This window comes from Mchenga conophoros, linkage group LG8, assembly GCF_057382185.1.
Source record: "Mchenga conophoros isolate Kocher_MC1m ecotype Shallow Benthic linkage group LG8, M_conophoros_male_GT1.1, whole genome shotgun sequence".
Lineage (NCBI taxonomy): Eukaryota > Metazoa > Chordata > Actinopteri > Cichliformes > Cichlidae > Mchenga > Mchenga conophoros.
In genome coordinates this window covers 1,816,790-1,838,769 of record NC_140533.1, presented here as the reverse complement: position 1 = coordinate 1,838,769, position 21,980 = coordinate 1,816,790, and the positions used below count along the sequence as shown (strand labels likewise).

Below are 21,980 nucleotides of genomic sequence, written 5' to 3'. Positions count from 1 at the left end.
AGTTCATAGAAGGGGCCCACGAAGCATTCAGGATTTTAAGACTGTGCAGAATCATTCTGACCAACAAAGGCTTTTGTACAAAGTATTCAACAAATTGTAGTAAGCGTTTTTAATACTTTCTCCTCGTGTCATTTCTCATTATTACACATCATTTATGGACATCTGTTGATTGATTTCTTTGCATGAGTGGATTGGATGGCTTTTTACTGACATCCTGTGAGAATCTAACACCAATACCACCTGTAGAAATACATTTACCTAGAAAATTGGTGATATATTCAATATGCATTTTATGAATACTTCAGTGTTGGTTCTGGCATACTTGGTGTTGCATGTCTATTCTGCTCATCTCTTCGTGCCCTCTCTTTTCCCTTTCTACAGCTGCTCAGCCTTGTAATCAGCTCATTGTCCATGTCCATTAACTAGGCCGTGGAGAACTGAGCCTATCGACTGTGCACTGGGCCTTTCACGGAGTTTAATGGCTTGTGACAGGGTCTTTCTCACAGATTCAGTGACAAACCTTTCAATTCTAGCGCTTTACACATTCAGTCATCCACCCATTCACACACACATTCACACACTGGTGATGGCAGCTACATTGTAGCCACAGCCACCCTGGGGCGCACTGACAGAGGCGAGGCTGCCGGACACTGGCGCCACCGGGCCCTCTGACCACCACCAGTAGGCAACGAGTGAAGCGTCTTGCCCAAGGACACAACGACCGAGACTGTCCGAGACGGGGGTCGAACCGGCAACCTTCCGATTACAAGGCGAACTCCCAACTCTTGAGCCACGATCGCCCGTCTATTCCTATTCCTGTGGCCACTTGATTATCCCACCAGGTATCTGACAACCAGCAGGTGTTGACTGTCTGGATCTTTTTCTTCCCATTCAGCTGAATGACATTTCAAAGTCATTGCTGTAGGTCCTAGTGATATGAATGAACAAGTGAATGCCTCATTCACTCCTGGCATATAGCTTGATGTCATCCATGTGATGAGTGGGAGATAGCTAGCATTTCCTCTATTTCGTAGTCTTGTTGATGTCCTGGCTGAGAGGGTTCATCTCTTTGAATAATCCTGCACTTCATGCTGATTGTGTAACTGGCTTGAAGTTGCCCCCATTGAATTGCTGATGAAGTTCTAGGCATTCCAGGATCCATGTGTGATGCACTGAGTTGTATGCTTTCTTATAATCAATCAAGGCAGTGCTCAGGTTCTTCAGTTTGTCAGTCTTGAATGACTGGTGTTTGGCCCCATTCAGTGTTTCTGCTTATTCCCTTCCGGGTCCTGCTCATGTTTTGAACCATGTGCCTGTTTGTCTTAGCTGCTATGATGACTGATAGGAGCTTTCATGTTTTGGGTCTGAGGAAGGTCATTGACCGGTAGTTGGATGGGTCCCTTCTGAAGATCCTTGGGTGATCACGACTGTCCAGTCTTCAATTAGCCATCCTTGGTGTGTCTAATCTTTTAGTAGCTAGTTCATTTGTGCGACACTCATGGAGAGCAGTTAGCTTCTTTAGCCAATTTCCTGACATGACTCATATCAGGAATTGATGCTGTCCAACTCTTCATACTTGAGACTTTCTTAGATGTCTGACAGTGCGATGGTAACTGAGGCCTGTTCAGGGAGGTTACTGGAGTTTGCTCTTAGCTCCACCAACCATATGTGTGTTGCATCCTTGTCCCATATAATCCTCCAGTATTGCTCTGACTCCAGCTTTGGTAGGGCTGTTCTCATATTGTTCCCCTGCCAATGAGATACTGCGAGTCTTTGCTTGGCAGTTTCCAAGGCCTCAGGTATGTCCAACTTACTGTACTTCTTAGGAGGGAATCTGAGAGTGTAGAGATGCTATCTCCTCCCTGACCTGATGTCCTGGCTCCCCTTTGCCGTAGCATTTGTGCCGTCCTTCCTAAATCTCTAGTTGTGTTAGCAGTTGCTTCTTAAGGATGTTGAAACACTGAGCTACTAGCTGTTTTGCGGTTAGTCCAGATTTTGGGTTTCGATGTATCCATAGGTCCCACATCCTCTTTATGCAACTCCATCTTCAGGGATTACTTCCATAGTAGCATCCCAACAACGCCCTGTATAATTTTGTGTTGTATTATTTAGTAATATATGAATAATTAATTGAAACACACACCAACACACAAATATAAGTATGTATGCTTTGTTGTCTTGTTGTATGGTAAAGACTGCCCAAGATGTTGATTTGGTGTGGATAAGTGAAATTCTGATATTTTAGTCTGTTACTTTGTATTAATTAGCAGATATGTGTCTGTGCTTTGCACCCATACAGTTTGGGAATGCAGCTCACTAACCTTAGCTGATAACGGAGCACAGCACCACCTCTAAATATGCTCACTAGCTCCAAAACTAACATGATACCATGACATGACTAATGTGGCCAAAAGTCTAATGTTGAGTCTTAAATGCAGAGTCCACAAAAAGTAGGTGACCTCACTACATGTTAGAAGTGGGAATCACCATACATCCCACGATACGATATTATTGCAATTTTTAAAATATTTTGCGATATTCAGATTCTGTACATAAAGGTAAACTTTATCAATATTCATTTTATCTAATATCAAAGTCTCGCACTCAGTCTTTCTCTCATTTCAGTTTTATTGTTGACAAACTGAACGGTTTGTATTACAGTCTAGTCCAACTTAACTGAATGCATCTGGTACAATTACAGCTATTCTGAACTATGCAATATGAAAACTATGGAGCCCCTTCAGCAACTGAAGAATTTGAAAGTAAATTAAAACAAAATATAATTTTACATTAAATAAAAAAGTTTTAAACGTAATTAAAATAAAACATGTCTTAAATTAAAATAAGTAAACTGTCATGTTTATTGCTGCCAAAAAACAGTTAAACACATTTGGACAGTGTCAGGATTCTTGCTCAGAAAAAGGATCAACATGCTCTGAAGTCAGAGCACCAAAACCTTTTTTGTAACAAAATATCGATTTCTGCTGTCGCTGTATCGATACATTATTAGCAAACAAAATATCACGATACTACACAGTATCGATTTTTTCCTCCACCCCTACTACATGTAGCAATCTACAGCCATTCCTTATATGCAGTGTGTGATATTTGGCAGCAAAGAAACAGGTGAAAAATAGAGACATTGACAGTTACAGCCAACAAGGAGGATGGCTTTTGGAACAGAGCTTGGGTCTCCTGGGCCAGAAACACCTGGTAAACCTAAGAGTGAGACGAAAGTTTAGAGGTAAGCCGTCCCAAAGACGGACTTCAACTTACCTGCCTGGGACTGCAGCCTCAGTGAGCTCAGCATGTTATTTGCAGTGTGCTGCAGCTCCCAGCTTTTACACATAAAGCAATACAGGGACTACTGTTCCCAGCTGCAGTCCAAGATAGTGCCTTTCAAGTCTGACTATCAGTGGGATGAGCCTGCAGGTAGCAAAAACATAAAAGGGCTAGGCCAGAGCTGGCTGTTTATCAAAACCGAAACTTTAAAATTGAAAAACTTGATTAGACCAGAGCTCTCCAACCTTTTTGCGCCACGGACCAGTTTATGTCCGACAATATTTCCACAGGCCGGCCTTTAAGGTGTCGCAGATAAATACAACAAAATAAAACCAGGACTGGTACCAAAAAAAAAAAAGATTTATTCATAACACACAGGAAAAGACCCAGAGAAACCGAGTTAACGATAAAAACGATAAAAATAATCATAGAACCGATAAAAACCCTGAAAACCATAAATTTCACACCAGAGCCTCAACTTTCGCATGTGACAATAAATAACTCCGAACCAAACCATCACGTTGGTCAGAATTTTCTAAATGAAATCCAAGAAAGAACTGGGAACGTTAGCCTGGATCTGAAGTCACAGACTGTGCTGAGGCATTTGTGATCACAGCTTCACTGAATCCAGTAGGAAGGTTTATGATTCAGATCATTGAGCACTGTCAGATTACCAATAATCCCAAAAAAACCTGCTGTAATTTTCTCTTCTTCACAATGCAGGAGTTCACACACCCACTGTTAAATTAAAAAGCCAATGTATAATAAAAGCGAACTCTCTTACTATCACCTCTAGGTGTCGCTAGTTATGTTTAATGTAATCTCTCTTACCATCAGTTTTTCTGCATCAGCACGGACTTTGAGGAGCTCTGTGATGGCATCCACAAACCCTTGGTGGTGAAAATTGCACATCTTTTCAATCTCACGGTCATGATTCCTGATCCTGGCATCAAGCTTTTCCATGAAGCGCTTGTGGGCATTGGGTTGGTCATCATAAATAGACCTGAAAGAGGAGTAGATGGGTAACAGTTTAACAAACAGCAGAAGAAAGAGGATAAAACATGAACAGAAAAATGAAAAAACAAACAACCCTTTCTTATGTGTGTGCCAGTTTAGCTCAGTGGGTGAGCAGGCGACCACATGGCTGAAACGCAGCGGTGCGAGTCTGATCAGTGGCCCTGTGCTGCATGTGCTCAAACCCCGGTCTCTCTCCACTAACCAATAAATGCAAACTTTTCACGGTTTTAATTGAAAAATTGTACTCGTTCACTGACAAAACTCACATAAAATGATAAAACCTGCACAGCCTTCTCAGGTCAACAGAGCCGCTCATCTTTCAGCTTCTGTCTTTTTGTTCAAACGTGAGCTGAAATTACAAACAATGTTGGATTTTTACACACTGGTCATCTTGACCATATCTACATAAATAGGTGCACTGATTTGCTGCTATTCCATTTTTATTTATATCATTAGAAGTATATATTTGTATATTATTGGAATTTAAATTCCCATCTTATCAGTCAGATGTACCAAGAGACACCTAAAGCAGAGTGTTAGTACTGTATCAAAGCTGATACAGATTAGATTCCTTCATCCTTCATGAAACATTAGGAGCCTCCCTGTAAATGCTGGCTCTGGACAAGGGCTGTGCGGTATGTCCAGAATCTCATATCCCGATATAAGACATCTATCGTCCGATAACGATATAAATCACAAAAATGTAACATTTTCTGTAAAGTCTGTGAATCTCGGGCAGCTCGACTTGTGTGAAGTGTTTCCAGCTGGGCGTCGTGTAGCTGGAGTCGAGTGTTTTAACCGACGCATGAAACGATACAGTTTTAGACATAAGTTGTAACGGCGCCGTTTTCTTTGTATTTATTACACGGCGTGCTGCGGGGAGAAGCCTGTTCTAACGTTTGAGTCTAAGGGTTATTTTTTAGCACCTGGCTTCTCTTATATACTTCTCATCGGTAGACTAAAACACAGTGGGACCAAAAACAACAGAGTGGGAGCTCAAGGTAACAATCCAAAGAAAGCACAAAGAGCTGGAGTAACAATACTGCAACAGGTGTAGAACTTTCCATTTCAGAACATACAGAATATTTCACATTTGTTTTAACGGGCAGTCAGCTTTCCTTTAATGAAATAAACGTTTCCTCATTGGTTCTTGCACTGATCAGTTTTTGTTACTGTACATGGTGAATGTAAACATGTCATACATACTTTTCTATGACATGTTTTGACAAATAAACTGAATTATTTCAGCCTTTGTATGAAAATCTAGCATGAGCACAACTGCATCATTTGTAAAAATAATTACGAGGAAGAGATCAGGAACATAACAAGGCAACTACAAAGTATTGTATGTTTCTGATCTTTCCTGAACCAGGAGTGATAATAGCCATGCAGAATGCTTCTACAAACACTTGTGAGAGAAATGTGGGGCACTCTCCGGAGCTCAGTGAAGTCGACAGGATGCCACATGTGCAACAAGTACAGCTGTGAAATTTCCTCACTAAATATTCCACAGTCAACTGTTAGAGGTATTATAATGAAGTGGAAGCAAATAGAAATGACAGCAACTCAGCCACAAAGTGGTAGGCCACGTGAAATCACAAAGGGAGGTGCATAGTGCAGAGAGGTCGATCGCTACAGACCTCTAAACTTCACTTGGTGGAGAGTTTCATGGCCGAGCAGCTACATCCCAGCCTACAATACTGGCATAACCTTCCATTTAATGGAATTACTACGCCATCTAGTGACACTGAAGAGGAATAGCATGAGTATTGTTGTGAACCTACCAGTGACTCACTCAAGTCACAACAACAGTCACCTCAAGGTGCTTTATATTGTAAGGTAGACCGTACAATAATACATACAGAGAAAAACCCAACAATCATATGACCCCCTATGAGCAGCACTTTGGTGACAGTGGGAAGGAAAAACTCCCTTTTAACAGGAAGAAACCTCCAGCAGAACCAGGCTCAGGGAGGGGCGGGGCCATCTGCTGTGACCATTTGGGGTGAGAGAAGGAAGACAGAATAAAGACATGCTGTGGAAGAGACAGAGATTAAATGCAGAGAGGTGTATACACACATACTGAGTGGAAATCCGAATTACTCCATGAATTGCGAATCACCAAGACCTCAAATAATAATTGTTCTGCAAAACTACTGTCAACCTGCAGCAACATGAACTGCCATTGTTTAGAAAACCACACACCTGTGTATAAAGGCTCCCACAGTTTACACTGCACGCCAAGACAAACACCAGTCCATGAAGTGCTGAGAAAGAATCTGTGTAGATAACAAACTGCAGTGAGGCAAAGATGAGAAGAGTCTCATGGAAGCCTTAAATAATGTGACAGGAAGTTACTCCAGCTCATTCTGCCAAAAACATTTTCTCACAGTTGTAGGGTTTATTATCTTTGACACATACAGTTCTTAGCTTTTAGATTTTTCCATATTTCCAATAAAAACAAGGAATACTTTGAACCTGTTTTTAATTGAATTTCCCTGGTAAATACTTCTATGCACATATGTATACTGAATCCACATTTTTGCACAGATTTGGCCTTGTAAAGATAAGATTAGTTAAGATAACCTTTATTAGTCCCAGGCTAATAGGCTGCCGACCTTTGCCAGCGCACGTGGTACTAAGCTTTTGATCAGCTGTAAAACAGCCTGTTTCAGTGTAAGCACTGTTTTCAGTAAACTGCATGCTCAAAAAGTGTTTTGTCTCACTCCCATTTCTTCTTGTTGCATGTTGAAGCTCAATCAAAAAGATCAAAATGTGATTTTTGACATTTCTTAAGTGATCTTAAACTTTTGATTGGGACTATATGAAAGGAAAGGTGCGTAAAGCATTGTGAGGGCTCAGGTATAAAAGAACCAGTCCAGTCCAACAAGGCTATCTGACAGGACATTATATTAGTACATGTTGTGGTAAAAATTAAATAATGATCCTTAAACCCTACTGCTCAAAGTACTGCTTGCACAAAAACACCTTGATATAATGCAATATTATTTTGAAGCCACCTCACCCGGGTCTACGTTGCCTTGAGAAGTAACTGTAACAGTATTTAAACATCTGTCAAAAACTTCCCATCAGCAAATCAATCAAATATCTCTGATGGATAAAAAACAGCATTTAGCCTTTCATCCGTGACTTGTCTCCGCTGGGCTTATTTGTAAGTGTGATAAACATGTATTTAAATTAAGCTTGAAATTTATGGCATTGCAACATCGGCCATGAAGCAAAGCTGCAGCTGTGCCAAAAAAAGCAACGCAACAACGAAAATTATCTTCAGCAAAAGCAAACTGCAGTCAGATACTGATCTGGACACAGACATCCATCCTTTTAAATGAAACTTGATCCATTTCATCCAAGGATTTGAATTTGATAATTGCAGCAACTGTCACAGATTCACATTTAGGTGCTTTTCTTATGAAGACCTGAGCTGTTTATCTGCTTTCCACAGAGCCAGGATAACAACAGTCTGATGGCTTTTTGCTATATTAAGTGCTACAGTTTCTTAAAAAACCATTTAGAAATTTTAATCAACAACTTTCAGTCTAATTTAATCCAAGGGATCGTGTAGGGTTTGTATCCAGCTGTCTCACTATAATGAGACTCATGCAAGTAACAGTTTGCTTCATTTTATTTATTTATTTCATTTATGTGGAGGAATACACACGAATTATTTTGCCAGTGACACAGGAGTGGGAACTTTGTGCCTTTGAGATATGCTGCTCCGCACAATACAGTGGGGCAAAAAAGTATTTAGTCAGCCACCGATTGTGCAAGTTCCCCCACCTAAAATGATGACAGAGGTCAGTAATTTGCACCAGAGGTACACTTCAACTGTGAGAGACAGAATGTGAAAAAAAAATCCATGAATCCACATGGTAGGATTTGTAAAGAATTTATTTGTAAATCAGGGTGGAAAATAAGTATTTGGTCAATAACAAAAATACAACTCAATACTTTGTAACATAACCTTTGTTGGCAATAACAGAGGTCAAACGTTTACTATAGGTCTTTACCAGGTTTGCACACACAGTAGCTGGTATTTTGGCCCATTCCTCCATGCAGATCTTCTCGAGAGCAGTGATGTTTTGGGGCTGTCGCCGAGCAACACGGACTTTCAACTCCCGCCACAGATTTTCTATGGGGTTGAGGTCTGGAGACTGGCTAGGCCACTCCAGGACTTTCAAATGCTTCTTACGGAGCCACTCCTTTGTTGCCCGGGCGGTGTGTTTTGGATCATTGTCATGTTGGAAGACCCAGCCTCGTTTCATCTTCAAAGTTCTCACTGATGGAAGGAGGTTTTGACTCAAAATCTCACGATACATGGCCCCATTCATTCTGTCCTTAACACGGATCAGTCGTCCTGTCCCCTTGGCAGAAAAACAGCCCCATAGCATGATGTTTCCACCCCCATGCTTCACAGTAGGTATGGTGTTCTTGGGATGCAACTCAGTATTCTTCTTCCTCCAAACACGACGAGTTGAGTTTATACCAAAAAGTTCTACTTTGGTTTCATCTGACCACATGACATTCTCCCAATCCTCTGCTGTATCATCCATGTGCTCTCTGGCAAACTTCAGACGGGCCTGGACATGCACTGGCTTCAGCAGCGGAACACGTCTGGCACTGCGGGATTTGATTCCCTGCCGTTGTAGTGTGTTACTGATGGTGACCTTTGTTACTTTGGTCCCAGCTCTCTGCAGGTCATTCACCAGGTCCCCCCGTGTGGTTCTGGGATCTTTGCTCACCGTTCTCATGATCATTTTGACCCCACGGGATGAGATCTTGTGTGGAGCCCCAGATCGAGGGAGATTATCAGTGGTCTTGTATGTCTTCCATTTTCTGATGATTGCTCCCACAGTTGATTTTTTCACACCAAGCTGCTTGCCTATTGTAGATTCACTCTTCCCAGTCTGGTGCAGGTCTACAATACTTTTCCTGGTGTCCTTCGAAAGCTCTTTGGTCTTGGCCATGGCGGAGTTTGGAGTCTGACTGTTTGTGGACAGGTGTCTTTTATACAGATGATGAGTTCAAACAGGTGCCATTCATACAGGTAACGAGTGGGGGACAGAAAAGCTTCTTACAGAAGACGTTACAGGTCTGTGAGAGCCAGAGATTTTCCTTGTTTGAGGTGACCAAATACTTGTTTTCCACCCTAATTTACGAATAAATTCTTTACAAATCCTACCATGTGGATTCATGGATTTTTTTTTCACATTCTGTCTCTCACAGTTGAAGTGTACCTCTGGTGCAAATTACTGACCTCTGTCATCATTTGAAGTGGGGGAACTTGCACAATCGGTGGCTGACTAAATACTTTTTTGCCCCACTGTATATCACCATCTGCCATGGAACAGTGGAGAAAGATCAGCCAACTGACATGTGACAGTTTACGGCTGCCGCGATTACATCGACTATCAAAATCGCCTAAACCAGTTTAATAGTCGACCCGTTGTCTGAAGCTTTGCAAAATCCTGAACAACACAGGAATAAGTAGTAGCACTTAAGTGTATAATAACAGACTGAAACAGAAGATTCAAGTCAATTTAATTTACACAGCGCCACATCACAACAGCAGTCACCTCAAGGTGCTTTATATTGATAGACCCTACAATAATACATACAGAGAAAACCCAACAATCATATGGACCCCATATGAGCAAGGTGACAGTGGGAAGGAAAAACTCCCTCTTAACAGGAAGAAGATGGCCCACCATATCCCAGAATTCATAGCACGGCACAGCCAATTCCAGTTTCCAACAATGGCGGCAGCTACTTAGTTTTAATATTACTCTTTCTGGGTCACAAAATAAACTTTTAATATATTTTCAGGCGAGAATGTAGCTGTGCAAACTTCAAATATCTGCTCGGTTTATCAAGACATCACACATTTGCAAAATATGTTACCCACCAGCTCAATAGGTGACCGTCCTGTTATATGTTAGATAGCAAGGAGCAGACGGCGGAGTTCATCAAACTCCACCGAGACGATCTCCAAATTTCATTAAAACTTTAATAAACTATCATCTTGTCTTTATTTTTAGTTGGCACACACCTGAAACACTTCCAGCTGTAAGCTAATGATAGTTATATAAGAGCAGATGCTGCTGGTGCAATAAGCTGTACGTTTTACATCCGATGGATCTGATTAGTCAACTAATCGCAAAAATAATCGGTGACTAGTCAACTATGAAAATAATCGTCTGTGGCAGCCCTGATGGACAACCATCACAATTTTGCTCGGAGGAATCTCAACCGTTTCTACAGTCTGCTCATCTGATGTTAGTGCTACGCTGTTCTTCATTAGTACGATGAGATTAACACATCCTGTTTGTTCTTTGGTTTTTAAATGAGACGTTATCCTGGACAAACTCATGGGCTGTTTTTGTATTTGGCCAGTAACCATTTTCTTTTTTGTGATCAACATTTTATTGATTTAAAACGGGGTTGGGGGGGGGGGGGGGGGGGGGTACAGACATATACAGCACAACTGTAAACTGCAGTAGCAAAGCAAACATTAGCAAACAAGGCATAGGGACACCAGTAACCATTTTCCAGTGTGGTGGATAAGTTCTAGGGGTGGGGGAAAAATCGATACTATGTAGTATCGTGATATTTTGCTTGCTAATAATGTATCGATGCAGCGACAGCAGAAATCGATATTTTGTTACAAAAAAGGTTTTCGTGCTCTGACTTCAGAGCATGTTGATCCTTTTTCTGAGCAAGAATCCTGACACTGTCCAAATGTGTTTAACTTGTTTTTTTGGCAGCAATAAACATGACAGTTTACTTATTTTAATTTAAGACATGTTTTATTTTAATTAAGTTTAAAACTTTTTTATTTAACGTAAAATTATATTTTGTTTTAATTTACTTTCAAATTCTTCAGTTGCTGAATGGGCTGCATAGTTTTCATAAATTGCATAGTTCAGAATAGCTGTAATTGTACCAGATGTACCTGATGCATTCAGTTAAGTTGGACTAGACTGTAATACAAACCGTTCAGTTTGTCAACAATAAAACTGAAATGAGAGAAAGACTGAGTGTGAGACTTTGATATTAGATAAAATGAATATTGATAAAGTTTAACTTTATGTTCAGAATCTGAATATTGCAATATATTTTTAAAAAATCGCAATAATATCGTATCGTGCGTTAAGTATTGTGATAATATCGTATCGCGAGTTGTATGGTGATTCAGAATCAGAATCAGAATCAGAATCAGAAAGGGGTTTATTGCCAAATGTTGAGCAGGTTTACAACATTAGGAAATTGCTGCGGTGCTTCAGTGCAAACATAGTGTCATAAATAGCACTTAAATAGACATGAAAAAATAAAAGTAGGGATAAGAATTAAAAGTGCTACGTAGAAAGATATGTGCATGAGATATACATGAGATATATACATGAGAATAAGAATTAAGAGTGCTACGTAGAAAGATATATACATGAGTGCAGGTGGTGATCAGTGCCAAACATGTAATGATGCAGTGACACAGCGTAGGGTCATGTGTTAGTGGCGGGTACAGTCATATGGTTATTGTTCATGTGTCCAACAGCAGAGGGGAAGAAACTGTTCTTATGGCGAGAGGTTCTGGTGCGAATGGACCGGAGCCTCCTGCCTGAGGGGAGCAGGTCAAACAGACTGTGTCCAGGGTGAGAAGGGTCAGCTGAGATCCGAGCTGCACGCCGCAGTGTCCTGGAGGTGTACAGGTCCTGCAAAGATGGGAGTCTGCAGCCAATCACCTTCTCAGCAGAGCGCACAACACGCTGCAGTCTCTGTTTGTCCCTGATAGTGGCTCCAGCGTACCACACGGTGATGGAGGAGGTGAGGATGGACTCGATGATTGCGGTGTAGAACTGCATCATCGTCCGTGTTGGCAGGTTGAATTTCTTCAGCTGCCTCAGGAAGTACATCCTCTGCTGGGCTTTCTTGATGACGGAGGTGATGGTGGGCTCCCACTTCAGGTCCTGGGTGATGGTGGTACCCAGGAAGCGGAATGAGTCCACAGAGGTGATGGGGGTGTCAGTCAGGATGATGGGGGGGAGTGGGGCTGTGTGCTTCCTGAAGTCCACAATAATCTCCACTGTCTTCTGGGCATTCAGCACCAGGTTGTTGTGGCTGCACCAGGACACCAGACGTTCAACCTCCCTCCTGTAGGCAGACTCGTCCCCGTCCGACATGAGTCCAATAACGGTGGTGTCATCTGCAAACTTGATTAGCTTGACAGACTGGTGGGTGGAGGTGCAGCAGTTGGTGTACAGGGAGAAGAGCAGAGGAGAAAGAACACAGCCCTGAGGGGAGCCGGTGCTGATGGTCCGGGAGTCCGAGACATTCTTTCCCAGCCTCACATGCTGCTTCCTGTCCGTCAGGAAGTCAGTGATCCACCGGCAGATGGGATCAGGCACATTCATCTGGGAAAGCTTGTCTCGGAGATGGTCTGGAAGGATGGTGTTGAAGGCAGAGCTGAAGTCCACAAACAGGATCCTGGCGTAGGTTCCTGGGGAGTCCAGATGCTGCAGGATGAAGTGTAGGGTCATGTTGATGGCGTCGTCTACAGACCTGTTGGCTCTATATGCAAACTGCAGGGGGTCCAGGAGGGGGGCCGTGAGGGTCCTGAGATGGGAGAGAACTAGGCGCTCAAAAGACTTCATGACCACAGATGTCAGAGCCACGGGTCTGTAGTCATTTAGTCCAGTGATCCTAGGTTTCTTGGGGACAGGGATTATGGTGGAGGACTTGAAGCAGGCAGGCACATGACATGCCTGCAGTGAGGAGTTGAAAATGCCAGAAAACACTGGGGCCAGCTCGTTTGCACAGTGTCTGAGGGTGGCAGGAGACACGCCGTCTGGGCCGGGAGCTTTCCGAGCATTCAGACTCTTAAACTGCTTCCTCACATCTGCTTCATGAATATGAAGAGTTGTGGTGGGAGGAGGTGGTGTGAAATCCTCTTTTGTGTGGGGTGAGGAGGGGGGTGTTGTAGGTGAACGGTTTGAAGGTGGTGATGGCTCTATGGAGGGGGGAGAGGTGGGGGAATTAGTGTCCAAAGTGCCTCTATTGTTGGGGCCGTTGGAGGTGTGAAGGCTGCCTGATGGCTCGTCAAAACGGCAGTAGAAGTCGTTAAGGGTGTTGGCTAAGAGCAAGTCATCAGTGGAGTGGGGGGTTTTAGGCTTGTAGTTGGTGATATTCCTAAAACCTTTCCACACAGAGGCCGAGTCATTCTCTGAGATCTGCTGCTGCATCTTCTCAGAGTGCTGATGTTTAGCAATGTCCACTTCTTTAGTGAACCTGTACTTGGCCTCTCTGTAGCAGTCCCTGTCTCCGCTTCTGAACGCCTTTCTCTTTTCCAGCCACAGCTTTTTGAGTTTAGGAGTAAACCAGGGTTTGTCATTGTTATAACTCACCCTGGTGCGTGATGGCACAATGCTGTCCTCACAGAAGTGGATATAGGAGGTGACAGTGTCCGTAAACTCGTCCAAGCTGTTAGAAGCAGCCTTCATTGTGTCCCAGTCTGTAGACTCCAAACACGTGCGAAGCTCCTCCACAGCCTCGTTGCTCCACAGTTTTTTAGTCCTCATGACAGGTTTGGAGAGCTTCAGCCTCTGTCTGTACGCGGGGATTAGGTGGATCATGACGTGGTCAGAAAGTCCGAGTGAAGCGCGGGGCACCGCGCGATAGGCCCCACCTCTAATAAGTTCTGTTCTTCTTTGTCTGAGAAATCAATTCTGCATTTTCTGTCACCCCCAGAGTTCAAAATACTGGTTCATTATTATTTTAAAAAACAGATATTTGGTCTTATAGTTTTAAAAAAATCCTTTACTGCCCAGGCTTTTTCCCAACAATTTAAGGTGAAGGGAGAACAAAGACAAGCAATGCACTCATTTTCAAACTGCTCCTTTCTTTAACTGTCAAAGATTTATGTGTGGGTGCTTTTCTTGTGCAGACTTGAGCAGTTAAGCAAAGTGAGAGAGTATCAGCATCTAAATTATTTTATGTGGAACACAGCAGGCTAGTGCTGATACACAGGCATGGAAATCAACTGAAACACAGGTGCACAGGGCTGCTTTACATACACCCACACACAGAAAAATCCCTTTTAACTGAAAACCTAATAGGTCAGAGAATCATTTTTTTATGTATTAAAAGAAAACTATTGAGAATATGCACTGTTGATAAACTGTCTGCTATTTAATTTAAAAAGTCACATGAATGTAAAAATTTAGATATTTTTAAATAGAGTCACTCTCTAAACAGATTTATTAGTTTAGTCATGCAATATGGCTTATGTTTATTGTTTTATTTTTACTGCACAGTCTTCAATAAAATATATGGTTTGATGTCATTATTGTTACTAATATTCTTTAGGGCTGCAGCTGTTGGTAATTTAATTAAACGATTAAACTATAGGTTATTTCGTTAATTAATCAAGTAATTGGATAAGAAAAATGTTGGTCTTATTAATTAGAATTAGAATTAGAATTAGAATTCAACTTTATTGTCATTGCACATGCACAGGTTGTCATGGTCCTGGGCCATGTGGGCCCAGTATTCTTAGTTCCTTGTATTTTTGTATTTCGTTCCTTATTTAGGCCATGTTTTCTGAGTTGCCCTGTTGTGTTGTTCCCTAAGTGTTTTCCCTTCATGGTTTTTACCCCCTGTGTGCCCCTCTGTGTATCTGTGAGCCCTCGTCTCTCCTTATGTTTTATTCCATGTTTCCCCAGCCCGTTATGTCTGTGTTTTCCCCGTGCTCTCTCTCCTCCTGTCTGAACCTCTGTGCCTGTACATGTCATGTTCAGTTCACCCCGCCCTGTCTCGTTATGATTATCAGTGTCACCTGTGTTCCCCGTGTGTGCCCACTTTCCTCGTTTACCCTCTGTGTATTTCTGTCTGAGTCTCCCTCTGTTCGGCGTCGCGTTCTCCCTCATGCCGTGTGTGGTTCTCCCCGTGTCTTCCGGTATATGTTACTTTAGCTTTTCCCAGTTTAGTGTAGTTTTGCATTGCTTTTGTATCATCGTTATTGTTTATCACCTGTCAGCAATAAAGCTGCATTTTGAGTTTATCCCCCGTGTCTGTGAGTTTGCAATTTGGGTCCTCATCCTGCCTGCCACACGGCCGAATCATGACAGAAGAACGCGACCACGATATGGACCCAGCGACTCCTGGCAGAGACGTAATCCAAGCGGTGGAGTCGTTATGCTACCAGTGGAGCCGAAGCTCTAGTGAGGAGGAGAGGGAGGAGTTACTTTACTCGTTGGGGACAAGCGTCACGGTTTTTCCCTGGTTATGGGAGGCGCTACCCCCTCTGATCTCGGACTTCCTCCGCACCATCCTCCCAGCCTGCCCTCGGCAGCATCAGCGGTCCGGTGTGCGGACTGCGTCACCACAGCCCCGTGGCCGCGCAGCCTCCCCTCCGCCTGCTGTAAGCATACAAGTCGGCACGCTGAAGTTCGCCACGGCACCACACTCCTCTACGCTGGCGCCGTCCCTCTACTCGCCGGTTTCCACTTCGCTGTCGCAGCTCAGTCGTTCACCCTCACCGCCTCGACCGACCTACCCGTCTTCCGCTTCCTATCTGGCACGGATGTGGTCAGAAGACGAGGAGCCGGTCGCCACAGAAATCAAAGTTTCATCCACGACCACCTCAAAGAGGAAGCGGCGTTCGCGTCGCCGTCGCCCAGCGCTACGGCATGTTTCGCCCTCCAACGAGCCACACGAGGATGCGGGGGAGGTCATGGATTTCGACCTGGAGGAGCGGCAGCGTGCAGCATGCGATCAACTGGATGAAGAGCTCCGGTGGAAGCCGTGGCTAGCTCCTGACTATGAGGAGATCTTCCGGGGAACCCGCCTGGCTCTCGGGGGTCCCCTGAGCTTCCAGGAACTCTCATCTACCGCTCCATCAGCACCCAGTTCACCAGCCTCTGCGACGCCGCCCGGCGCGCATGAAGCGCCGTTGTCTGGTTCATCGGGAGCTGCAGTCAAGCAGAAACGGCGTTCGCGTCCCCGTCGCGCTGCGCGACAACCGGAGGTGAGTGAACGCACTCTCCCATCACCAGCCTCCGTTGAAGCCGTAGAAGAGGAACTAGATTCAAGTTTACAGATTCAAGGGTCACCATTAAAGGAGACACATAGTGTGGAGGCGGCGGACTCCAGTACTGTGACTGATGTGGTCAGTTCGTCTGGCTTCCATGAACAGGGAGTAAGACCCACACAGACTGTAAATCCCAGCACTGGAGAACCTCAGCCTGTGTTCTCGTCACCGCCACCGGAACAGGAGTTTGACGGTCCAGCCTCTGAGCCGACCGGGGAATCCCCTGTTCCGTGTTTTTCTTGCAGCGAAAACAATGACACTATTTCAGAGACAGCCAGTGCAAACTGTAAGCTGAGTAATACAGTGCTAACCGGGCCGCCGCCCAGAGATTTTGCCCCGAAGACACCCGTGGACAGACCTAGTGATTTGGCAGGGACCTCTGGTGTAATACTTAGAGGGAGGGAGACCTCCACAGACCTAAAAGCTAATTGTGTGACAAGAGGGGGGGAGGAATTTCCTCCGTTGTCCGTTGCTTCGCCTGGGGTTCCATCTAAAGCTGAGTTGCCTGTGGCTAACGCCTCCCTTCCTGAGTCTGCTCTGCTCACCTACGAGGTGCTTAAAGTAGACACTTGTGCTTTCACAGCGAGTGAGGACTTTTTAGAGGAGGGTCATGTCGCAGAGCATATAAGAACGGAGGGTGAGACGAGGTGTGATCATGTTTTGCCTGCTGCTCCTGTGTCCAATGAACTTAAAAATAAGAATGCTGGTCATGACCTCATGTTGGGACTTAAAGGTGACAACAGGGATTCTAATCAGGGTAACACGAACTGTGAAATGTCCCCACCTAAATTCTGTTTTCCCCACAGTCGTGAGCAGGGTGTTTTTGGACTGTTTACCTCCATCCCTGCCGCCTCTACTCAGAGGATTGAGTCTGAGACCAGGGGATACAATTCCACTATTAATGACCATGTAGCGTCCCCTCACGGAGTTACTTTGACACAGTTCTCCGAGGTTTCTGTGAGCACATTATCGGACAGGGTTTTGAGTCCCAAGGTTAATGTTAACACCAGCACACAGCCGGAAATGTCACCCGTCTCGGCTATGGTTGCTAGCACAGCATTATCCGTACCCATTTCACCATACACTCTACATAACACCCTTGAGTTACAGTCCACCTCTAGCGTGGTCCCAAGTCAATGTACCACTTACCGCTATCAGACTGGTCAATTCTCATCACCCAGATCCATATCTGAATATCTCATGTTCACCCAGGGACTTCCCCCTGGAGGTTTAAGTCATGTTTTTGTGGGTAATATAGTAATCCTTGTTTTCCCTGTGGCTGACCCTGCTTACCTGTGCCATAACGTTATGTCATTGATTGAGTCTGAAGGGCGGAATGTAGACACAGGGCTTTCTGTTTCTGAACCTATTATGTCAACTAACATGAGTCTTGCAGTGACTGGGCTGGTCTCTGCCTCAAGACATCTCACACCTGTTTGTTTCTGGACTGATACCTATAAGATGTCATGTGAACGCAGCCGGCCTATTGCCACGTCAGCTGGAGGGCCCCAGGAGCCCGTCCGGCCTGTTGCCACGTCAGCTGGAGGGTCCGAGGGGCCCGTTCAGCCGCCCGTCTCCGCTGGAGGGTCCGAGGGGCCCGTTCAGCCGCCCGTCTCCGCTGGAGGGTCCGAGGGGCCCATTCAGCCGCCCGTCTCCGCTGGAGGGTCCGAGGGGCCCGTTCAGCCTCCTGCCTCCGCTGGAGGGCCCGAGGAGCCCGTCCAGCCTCATGCCTCGTCAGCTGGAGGGTCCGAGGGGCCCGTTCAGCCTCCTGTCTCCGCTGGAGGGTCCGAGGAGCCTGTCCAGCCGCCACCTGCGGCCACCTCTGCCTCGCCTGGTCCAGCTTTGGCTTCTGCTCCTCCCGGTCCAGCTCCAGCCTGTGCTTCGTCTGCTGCAGCTCCGGCCTGTGCTTCGTCAGCTGCAGCTCCGGCCTGTGCTTCGTCAGCTGCAGCTCCGGCCTGTGCTTCGTCAGCTGCAGCTCCGGCCTGTGCTTCGTCAGCTGCAGCCTCAGAGTCTTCGTCCTCGTCTGGCCCAGCCTCAGAGTCTTCGTCCTCGTCTGGCCCAGCCTCAGAGTCTTCGTCCTCGTCTGGCCCAGCCTCTGAGTCTTCAGCCTGTGCTTCGTCTGGCCCAGCCTCTGAGTCTTCAGCCTGTGCTTCGTCTGGTCCAGCCTCTGAGTCTTCAGCCTGTGCTTCGTCTGGTCCAGCCTCAGCCTGTGCTTCGTCTGGTCCTGTGCCCACCGGGCCATGGCCAGCACGCCTGACACTGGAGAGCCGCCGCTGCCTTCCGCGCGGCCGGCCTCCTGAACTGCTCCGTCGTCTCCCTCGCCGCCGCCGCCGCTGCCTTCCGCGCGGCCGGCCTCCTGAACTGCTCCGTCGTCTCCTTCGCCGCCGCCGCTGCCTTCCGCACGGCCGGCCTCCGGACCGGCTCTGTCACCTGTGCCACCCGCCTGGTCGGCCCCCCGACCGTGTGACCCGGGAACTCTTGTGCCTGTGGGCTCTGGGTCGGCCCCCTGAACTTTATTTGGACTATGGTCATGTGCTCCTGTGTTTTCTGTTGTTTGTTTTGTTTCCCGTTCTGGTCCCTCCGTCCTGGTCCCCCGCCTCCCGCCCTGGGTGGGTTGTTTTCAGTTTTTGTTTTGTTTTTCGGGTTTGGGCTGTCGGGAGCCAGCCCTTTAGGGGGGGGTGATGTCATGGTCCTGGGCCATGTGGGCCCAGTATTCTTAGTTCCTTGTATTTTTGTATTTCGTTCCTTATTTAGGCCATGTTTTCTGAGTTGCCCTGTTGTGTTGTTCCCTAAGTGTTTTCCCTTCATGGCTTTTACCCCCTGTGTGCCCCTCTGTGTATCTGTGAGCCCTCGTCTCTCCTTATGTTTTATTCCATGTTTCCCCAGCCCATTATGTCTGTGTTTTCCCCGTGCTCTCTCTCCTCCTGTCTGAACCTCTGTGCCTGTACATGTCATGTTCAGTTCACCCCGCCCTGTCTCGTTATGATTATCAGTGTCACCTGTGTTCCCCGTGTGTGCCCACTTTCCTCGTTTACCCTCTGTGTATTTCTGTCTGAGTCTCCCTCTGTTCGGCGTCGCGTTCTCCCTCATGCCGTGTGTGGTTCTCCCCGTGTCTTCCGGTATATGTTACTTTAGCTTTTCCCAGTTTAGTGTAGTTTTGCATTGCTTTTGTATCATCGTTATTGTTTATCACCTGTCAGCAATAAAGCTGCATTTTGAGTTTATCCCCCGTGTCTGTGAGTTTGCAATTTGGGTCCTCATCCTGCCTGCCACACGGCCGAATCATGACACAGGTACAGGGCAACGAAATGCAGTTTGCATCCATCCAGAAGTGCTTTAGTGATATAGATATATTACAATATATATTAGCAATAGTATAGATATGTAAGTATATTACAGAAATGGGTCTATTATGGTATGTTATAATGTACACGGTATTATTAATGAGAAATAATAGATATTGAAAAGAGAAAGAGTCTTTCAAAATGCTCATTGGTTTCCATTTTAGAAACTGCAATCTTTGGAGTTTCATTTTTAGTTTCAGGTTTCATTTGTCAAAAACAAAAACACCAAACCTTTTCTATTACGGGGCAAGTTAAATGTTATTCTTAAAGAAAACTTTTTCTTATAAAACGCATAAAACATAAATCTGTACTCTGAGTTTTTGTACACGTTTCAGTCACACAGTCCAGCGGCTCACAGTTTGGTAACCTATGTGCATTTTTATTGGCTTGTGATTTTTCACTGTGTGAAACGATAGAGCAGCTACAAAGTTTGCTTTTCTTCACATCAGACTTTTTTGATCAGGTGCTTTGATGGAGGATTCCTGCTCACATTTTCCCAGTAAATGTTTTAATGGGGATCAAAGGAACAGCGCTGCTGCTTTAGATGCTAGAAGCCTTATTCAAACAAAGCTCACCTTCTCAGTAACGGCTCCGCCCCTTTTATCTTTGCATTGCGTAAAGAGACGCTTGCAAAAAAAATTTATACTTCACACAATTTCATTGAGACAGTATTTATATTATTTCACTTTCAATCTGAAAAATGTTATGAAAACATTGACATAAATATGGTCTGGTGCACACCATGCTTCCCTTTAGACTCACCTCTCTTCCTTCCATGTAAAATAGGACGGCTGCTGTCAGCCTTTAGCAAGCTCGATAATCTAAGCTGTCTTTAATATCTCTATATTTACACGATGTCTGTGAAGGTCATCCAGGTCATCGTAGTCTAAGGAGCTTGGAAAGAAGAGCGTCTGGGCGATGTTCTTTCTTTCAATTTTGCCATTTCTCCTCAACAGCTGTCCATAGTGGACCTCATCACAGCCACAGAAACAGCCATGCGGACTGATAAAATATCACAAACAGAAGCAGAGCAAATCAGGATGAAAGTTTCAGCCACCCGCTCCAGTCCCTCCGTCTAACCTCACAGTACAAGAAAAAGAAGGTCGTCGCTTCCTGAGCAAAGATCACAACATCACACGCACACACACACAACAGGTTACCACACAAAGATTACTACACTCCTCAGTGACTCCTACGAAGCCTTAAAGCGAGACCCCACAAGCAGCTACAAAAAGAAAGTTATCACTTAGACCTTGAAAAGGACAAAATCATTGACCATCCGACATATTTCAAAACACTCTTGTACTTCTCACTGTCCCTTCTGATTTTCTTTTCCTGCATCGTTCTTTCTCCCTTTCCTGTCCCTCAGTCATGTCTGTCCCGTCTGTAACAACTGAAAATAAAATAAATAATAACAACAAAGGTCGATCAAATGGACCAATACAGCAAAGCTGTGATGATCCATTTGGCAAAGTAAATCCATCGGGTCTCCTTGTTGGTCTTCAGACAACAATTCTGACGGCTAAAGAACCAAATGGGACAGGCAAAAAAAACCAAAACTCTTGTACACATTTAAGGCTTTTCATCATCTCTCCCCTCCATATCTCTCTGATGTGGTTCAGATCACCACCCCATCCCGGTGTCTCTTCCCGTCTTGCCACCATGGGGAGCAGGGCTTTCAGCTGCTCCTCCACTCTGGAATTCCCTTCCTCCTGATTTAAGAAATATCGCTTCCTTGTCTCTCTTTAAGTCCCAACTCAGAACTCACTTGTTCAAAACAGCTTATCACACATAAACTCTCCACTCTGCCATTTTTAAATGTGTTTTATGTCTTATGCTTTTATGATTGTGTAAACTGCTGGCTTCATGTTGCTTTTATTGTTCTGCTGAGTGCAGTGTCCTTGAGTGTTCTGAAAGGAGCTTTCAAATAAAATGTATTATTATTATTATTATTATATCATTGTCTATACCCAGGGGATGCCATATGCTGTATTTACAGACTTCCTGAGATCCATAAAGAAGGTGTCCCACTCAGACCCATTGTCAGCAGCATAAACTCAGCCACCAAACACCTTGCTGGCATCCTAGCCACCCTGGTGGGGAACACCACATCGAATCAAGAACTCCACCGACTTCACCAACTTCACCAGTGTTGAGATCCCTTCCTACTCACATTCCCCCCACTGTCCCTCTGGGGGGAAACTCCCACAGGGCTTAAATCTGGGACTCTCCACCAT

The 21,980-nt window shown here is 45.0% G+C and overlaps 1 protein-coding gene across 7 annotated transcripts in view; it reads right to left on the bottom strand.

The window, feature by feature from the left end:
- The window catches only part of exoc6 (exocyst complex component 6), a 74,103-nt gene that overhangs the window by 42,118 nt on the left and 10,005 nt on the right, over positions 1 to 21,980 (bottom strand). For all 7 annotated transcript variants that reach the window (XM_085283573.1, XM_085283568.1, XM_085283571.1 and 4 more), the window contains exon 2: positions 4,114 to 4,285. In XM_085283573.1, coding sequence (XP_085139699.1) covers positions 4,114 to 4,285 — 172 coding nt within the window. The remainder of the gene's footprint in view (positions 1 to 4,113; positions 4,286 to 21,980) is intronic.